Raw genomic sequence first — 7,500 nt, 5'->3', positions numbered from 1 at the left:
AACTCTGCAAAAACAGTGACTATGTGTGAGTGTGGTGAAAGTGTTGAATGATGATGAAAGTATTTTCTTTTTGGGGATTTTCTTTCTTTTTTGGGTCACCTTGCCTCGGTGGGAGACAGCTGATGTTAAAAAAAAAGAAAAAATTTTCTTGACATCTTCATTTATTTGGCCACCGGCCATTCCAATAAAATCTTTTGTTTTTATTGTTTCCTACATGGACAGCTTCTATCTGATAGATTCTTGAAGATTTCCTCTTATGTTCCTGATTTTTTTTAGTAAATTCTTTGTTTTTCAGTATGAGTGCTAAAGTACCATGCTGTTCTTCTTCTCATACTTTAATATTTTCCTATTCCCAGCTATTTGCTCATTACAGTGGACCCTCGACCAACGATGGCATCGTCTAACGTTAAATCCGACTAGCGATACATTTTAACGCAAAAATTTTGCCTCGACTAGCGCTAAAAAACTCGACCAACACGATTCGTTCTGTCTGAGATGCGTCCACTTGTGGCCAGTGTTTACACGCCAGCCAGCCAGCCACTACGGTCCCATCCAAACATACAACTGAAACATTTCATATATCACAGCGTTTTTAGTGATTGCACCTGCAAAATAAGTCACCATGGGCCCCAAGAAAGCTTCTAGTGCCAACCCTACAGCAAAAAGGGTGAGAATTATTATGGATATGAAGAAAGAGATCGTTGAAAGTGGAGTGTGTGTCTCCGAGCTGGCCAGGTTGTACACAAAACCCCAATCAACCATCGCTACTATTGTGGCCAAGAAAATGGCAATCAAGGAAGCTGTTCTTGCCAAAGGTGCAACTATGTTATCGAAACTGAGATCCCAAGTGATAGAAGATGTTGAGAGACTGTTATTGGTGTGAATAAACGAAAAACAGATAGCAGGAGATAGCATCTCTCAAGCGATCATATGTGAAAAGGCTAGGAAGTTGCATGAGGATTTAATTAGAAAAATGCCTGCAACTAGTGGTGATGCGAGTGAATTTAAGGCCAGCAAAGGTTGGTTTGAGAGATTTAAGAATCGTAGTGGCATACATAGTGTGATAAGGCATGGTGAGGCTGCCAATTTGGACCAAAAAGCAGCTGAAAAATATGTGCAGGAATTCAAGGAGTACATAGACAGTGAAGAACTGAAACCTGAACAAGTGTTTAATTGTGACACTGACAATGTTGTTAAACACTTTAGGAATGTCATAAAGGAATGGGAGGTACAAGCCTCTATGGACAGATATGTTGTGCGACAGAGGTCCAGTGACTCTGAAGCTGGTCCTAGTGGCATTAAAAGAAGAAGGGAAGTAACCCCAGAAAAGGGCTTGACACCTTAAGTCCTAATGGAAGGGGATTCCCTTTCTAAACACTAACACCATCCACAGTCTCCCCTCCTCCCATCCCATCAATCATCACCAGATCTTCAATAAAGGTAAGTGTCATGTAATTGTACATGTCTTCTTCAGTTTGTGTGTATTAAAATTAATATTTCATGTGGTAAAAAAATTTTGTTTCAATACTTTTGGGTGTCTTGCACGGTTTAATTTGATTTCCATTATTTCTTATGGGGAAAATTAACTCAACTAATGATAATTTCGATTAACGATGAGCTCTCAGGAACGGATTAAAATTGTTGGTCGAGGGTCCACTGTATTGTAAAAATCCTTAAAGCTTAAGTTTTACTGTATTTTTATTATTCTTTCTGTACTTCTGTATATTTTTGGAACAGTGTTACCCAAGTTTACACTTGTCTGTCAGGAATACACTACATACAGTATAAGCATTTCCAAAATATTGGCTTGCCAAAACAAGACATTAAGTGAGCAGTTGAACCCTCTCCCTAAGAGAAAACTGTCAGCAAAACTGCTAAGATACCCAGCTATACCACAACCCAGTAACAACTGTATTAGCATTATACTGTATGTAAGTGTAGCAAATGTCTAAAATGGTAACTGAAAAATACTGGTAATTAGTGGAAAAAGTAAAGAGAGCAAAAACCCTAAGGCATGCCACAAACACGAATACTTAACAAATTTCACTTACAAATTGATGCTATGCACAATCACCACGTTAAAGTTTCCTCACACACATTTATTTTCCTCTCTTAAACAACAGTTGCATCCAGGCAACATAATACATTTTGGCAGAAGTGCTGGTACTGTACAGTACTTCATATATATAAAAGTTAATTCTCTGTGATTATTTTTTAATTCTTAAATTACCTAGCCAATAACACTTGTAGCTACCTCACTCCATTTACCTCAGAAGAAAAATGAATTCTGTACACTTTAAAAACCTCCTGCTCACTAATATTTTATAAACAAATATAAACATTTACCTCTTTCTTCACAAAATAGGTTGAACTGATGACAATAAGTCAAAACACTAGAGACAACTTGCTTAATAATTGATGAATGTAATGTCTCATCCCTGATAAAGAAAGCACTTCATGAGCATGCCCTTAAAGCAAGAGTTTTCCTTGATATTACACATGGTTACGGTTGGTCTACCACTTACAACACCTGAGCCTAGTGGTACCTGCTCTATCAAGCTGCTGTTGCGTGACTTATATGCCTGTATAGCAGCTGAAGAGTGATTTGCCAAGTTTTCGCTGTGTAGATTCCAGTCTCATTTTGCTGGCACTCAGTGTCATAGAGGTTATGTCTCATGCACTGACATCTCGCTGAAGTCACAGCCCTTTGAGGCACAGGAATTATTTCCTGGAAATTTGTACATTCAGTAGTACCTTTCTATTTAACTAGTATACCATTTGTTATCAATATGTAGTCATAATGCATAAAAACACAAGAGGCTGAACAATGAATAATTCTAGATGCCTCTACACAGCAAATGAAAAATGCATGAAACAGATCACACCTTTTACTACACGTTCATACTTTTGACTCTTCTACGAATTTCACCAACAAAATTATTTTCCATATAAAAATAAGAATTTCCTTTTAAACTGCCTGGAGCAAATATGAAGATATTACTAATTACCATGTGCTGATTCCCTCTTAGACGATAAAAAAAGAAAAATTACTAGAACTACTGAAACAAAAAAAATACGGGCTCACTAGGTGGAAATTTTAATCCAGCGTTGAAAATTCAGCACTACAATAAAGGCTCCTGTGTTGTCTTCATTCTGGTCAAACATCACAAAATTCTACTTCTCACTGTTGTGGTATGGTACTGATATCAGTAACATTTCAAGTGAAAATATAACTGGTACCAATAAACATCTCTTCTTTAAGTTACTAGTACACTTACAATTCATGCATAATAAATATGCTGTGGGCAACCCTCGACACGTACATTTTAAGTGTTACTGCAGAGCCAATAGGTGAATAATCTTGATTCTTAATACTGTAAATGCAAACATGCAGACACAAATCTGAATACAGAAAATTTACAATTTAAAAAACAGATAAGAAAAATTATAACTTACGGTGCCAGGGGTGTGCGCGCTCGGATGCCACACCCTTTCTCATCTGCGTTGAACACCTCTACATCTCCATACTGGAAATTCTGGAACCTTTTGTTGGTACATCGGTCTCTCAGTGGACACCGTGAACCACTGAACAGGAAAAGGAAAAAAAAATTTTGACATGTATCACTTCAGAAAAGTTTCACTCTTAAAAAATACATACATTACTCTAAAATATTTCAATCTCTATATATTAGAAAATGACTTTGAATATACAGTACACACTCTTCTGACAATTCAAAGCAGTCAACATTTATGATGTACTGATGAAGTTAAAGGCTATGCTGCATTGCCTGTGTTGTTAGATTTAAGAAAAAACTCCTTGTCTTGTATAACCCTCAACCCTGAAGACTTAAGGCAAGCTTGGTAAACCTCCAGCTCATAAGACAGGCATGCTTCAATCCCTTCACAATACCATATTTTATGTTATGATAGGTAATGAATGAGATAAGATTTTGGTCAAAAATTCCAGTTGTGGCACTGTACTGCATCACAAAATAGTACATTACTAATGTGTAGAAACCCTTTGAGGCAAACCAAATCACACCACAACCACTTGTATTATAAAATTAAAATTTCTGAATCTTCAAAGCAAGCAACATTTGACACAGCTTCTCACACTGTAAAATGCACAATCCCTGACCCTTTGAGACAAGCCATTCAAGACCCACAACCACCCACAATATAAAACATAAGATCCCCAATAGTACATAAATGACATTACAAGGTACATATGTGATGATGAAATAATATGCACAGTACAGTTGAACATCATTACTGTGCTCTTACCGTCCAGCTGTTCAGAAACTGTTCTGATTCACAGGAATAAATCCAGAAGACCTAGATTTTCAGGAATAAATCCAGAAGACCTAGATTTTCAGGAATAAATCCAGAAGACCTGGATTTGCAGAAATAAATCCAGAAGAGCTGGATTTGCAGGAATAAATCCAGAAGGCCTGGGACAGGGCTGTCAGAGTAGGAAAGCTCTCAAAACAATTCAAGGGTATAGATACGAAAGGCAATTCTGGAAAATTTGGAATGGCTTTATTCAAAATCTAGCAACAAGAACTGACTGCAAGTAACAGTATGCCATATTATGAGTAAGGACACAGCACAAGATGCTCCTCTCTCTCTCTCTCTCTCTCTCTCTCATATTTTATCTTACAATGAGCAAGCCTCTTTACACCTACTGTTCATGTAGCAGTGAACAGGTATTTGGGTGTTAACCCTATCACTCTCTTTCTTACGTAGATCTACATTATTAATGCCACTGTCACTCACGTAGAGTAACATTTTAAGCACAGTGCCCTCATATATGCTGTGAATGGCAAATTTTGGTGCTGACAGGAGAGAATGAGTCTGTGCAGCGAGTATGCACAGTATAAAAAAAATTCTGCCCCATACACAAGTGCATAATGGGAAAAGCAAACCTCTGACCTTGTGCCTGGTTTAAATAACGAATTTGAGGTGTTAACAAGGATGGTTTCTATGGTTTTATTGGACGTTTCTTGAAATAGAGAAGATTTTGGTCAATTTCAGGACTGGAGGCAGCTTGAAAAACAGAGCTCAAAGTATCTGAAACATTTGATTTTATGCCAATTTTCCTGAGGAAGGATAAGGCCCCTGTGCCCCCATCTGTTTTATGGGTACTTTATTAGGTCTTCAATTATTAGGATTCTCTACACCATGACAATCGTTCCTGAGAAATAGGGTAAAAAAATTCCATTTTTTGTGTGATGATAGATTTAAAAATGGAGGGCAAGTGTTAACAAGGAGACCTGGATACATGATTAATGAACAGAGGATAGGGTGTTTCAGTGACTGGTATGCATATAAGGTTTATTTTGCATTCAGTTTTTAAATCAGAATGTGTTGAATTTTGTGTAAATTTGGCCAAATTACCAACTTCAGTGCATTTTGTAGGGTAGTTCTGATAGTTTAATGGGTGATTTCTTGTGCTCACTAGATGAAACAGAAGGCATACTAGCAATATAACTATGAATTTGGCTTAACAGTAAATTGCTACCCAGGTGCTAGACCTGTTGCAGGTGGCATCCTAAGCAGGACAAGAAGTACGGGCAAATCTTACACCTGCTGCTGGTGTTCACCTAGCAGTAAACAGATACGTGGATGTTAGAAGATTATAGTGGGTGGCATTCTATGTGAGGCTTGGTTATGGATTGGGTTGCAGGGAAAGAGACCCCCCTGGACCACCCTCCAGGTAAGGCAAGACATTTGGCAGTCTTTCTACATATGATGCTCAGGTTCACTTATCACTAAATAGGCAAATAGACTCCTGCTTAGCAGCCATTTGCATAATCTAATTTCAAATGGGAAAAGAAACACTAGGACCCCCCCCCACCATAATGACCACCACCTGCTCAAAAACAGACTAATTCTGGACTGCCTCTCTTTAACCCTTTCACTGTCTCTTACGTAGATGGAGATACATAAATGGTATAAAATACCGACACAATGGAAAAATAGACAAATGCAGTATAATGCAATCCTTTATTGACTACATTTTGCCCACACCATGGACTTTATCAAGACAGAAACATATCTACCTGGGCAAAGAGTAAACGGGTATATACAGGGTTGTGAGTCAGGTGGAGAATGTTGGGAGGTTAGATGGTCTTTACTGACACCACTCACTTAGATCTTTGTTTTAAGCACATTATCCTCACATACACTGCGAGCAGTAAATTTTGGTCTAGACATGAAAGAATAGATTTGTGCAACGAGTTATATGGAATATTAAAAAAATCCTGACTCAAGAGGAAAAAAGGAAACCTCTGACCTTATCGTTGGTTTCAAACAATGACTTTGAGATGTTTTCTAGGATGGGTTTTATGGATTTATTGAGTGTTTCTTAGTATCAATTGACATAATAGAAGACATACTAATGAAAGAGACTATTTTGTTGGTTACAGGACCTGAAGTTGCTTGAAATCAAGCTCAAAAAAGCTTCTGCTTCCCCTCTGTCCATTCCTATCTCGTCAAAACTCCATGAACAAATGCGTATGTGCATGCATGTGCATGTGTGTGTGCATGCATGTGCACTCACCTATGTGTACTTAAATAATGATCACCTGGTATGAAATATAACAGTACCGGAGACAGTAAATTCAAATCACAATCTAATTGAAGTTCAAATGTGTATGCACAGAGTCCCTGACCAGCAAAGTGTAAACAGTTATGAGGGTTCTTTCATCAAATTTAACTTTAACAACAAGAATAGTGACCGGGATCAAATTAACATGCTGAGAAGATATCTTAAATGACATGGATCCAAATCAGTGTCCAAAAAGGATCAACTATGTGCCAGTCAAAGAATGCTCAACGCAGATTCCCTTAAGGAAAAAGAAGTGAAGATGTAAACTAGAGAGATGCTCCCTCTACAGACAAAGACAAAGAATCACAGAGCTTTTAAGGGGCTTAGACTATCTGAAAAGTGGAATGAAATACTAACTAGGGAAATAGAAAATATTGGACTTGTACATGAATCTTACAGGACCCAGGACAGAGAGAGAGAGAGAGAGAGAGAGAGGGGGGAGAGAGAGGGGAGAGAGAGAGAGAGAGAGAGAGAGAGAGAGGAGAGAGAGAGAGAGAGAGAGAGAGAGAGGCAGAGGAGAGAGAGGAGCTGAGAGAGAGAGAGCGAGAGAGGAGAGGAGAGAGAGAGAGAGAGAGAGAGAGGAGAGGAGAGAGGAGAGGAGAGAGAGAGGAGAGGAGAGAGAGAGGAGAGGGGAGAGGGAGGGAGAGGGAGAGAGAGGAGAGGGGAGAGGGAGAGAGAGGAGAGGGGAGAGGGAGAGAGAGGAGAGGGGAGGGAGAGGAGAGAGGGAGAGAGAGAGAGAGAGAGAGAGAGAGAGAGAGAGAGCGGACCTCTTTGCTGAACACTTTGCTACCAAAATGCAAGTTCCTGATCCAGCAGGGGACCCTCCTTGGCTAGCTGCAAGAACTGTGTCAAAACTGTCAGGGGTGACAATAAGGCAGGAGGAGGTGCAT

General features: G+C 38.9%; 1 protein-coding gene across 4 annotated transcripts in view; it reads right to left on the bottom strand.

The window, feature by feature from the left end:
* Window positions 1-7,500, bottom strand: part of Set2 (SET domain containing 2) — a 185,053-nt gene that overhangs the window by 72,881 nt on the left and 104,672 nt on the right. For all 4 annotated transcript variants that reach the window (XM_053790028.2, XM_053790027.2, XM_053790029.2 and 1 more), the window contains one exon: window positions 3,457-3,585. In XM_053790028.2, the coding sequence (XP_053646003.2) occupies window positions 3,457-3,585 (129 nt within the window). The remainder of the gene's footprint in view (window positions 1-3,456; window positions 3,586-7,500) is intronic.

The sequence above is a fragment of the Cherax quadricarinatus genome, chromosome 58, assembly GCF_038502225.1.
Source record: "Cherax quadricarinatus isolate ZL_2023a chromosome 58, ASM3850222v1, whole genome shotgun sequence".
Lineage (NCBI taxonomy): Eukaryota > Metazoa > Arthropoda > Malacostraca > Decapoda > Parastacidae > Cherax > Cherax quadricarinatus.
This window is presented reverse-complemented; position numbering and strand designations above follow the sequence as displayed.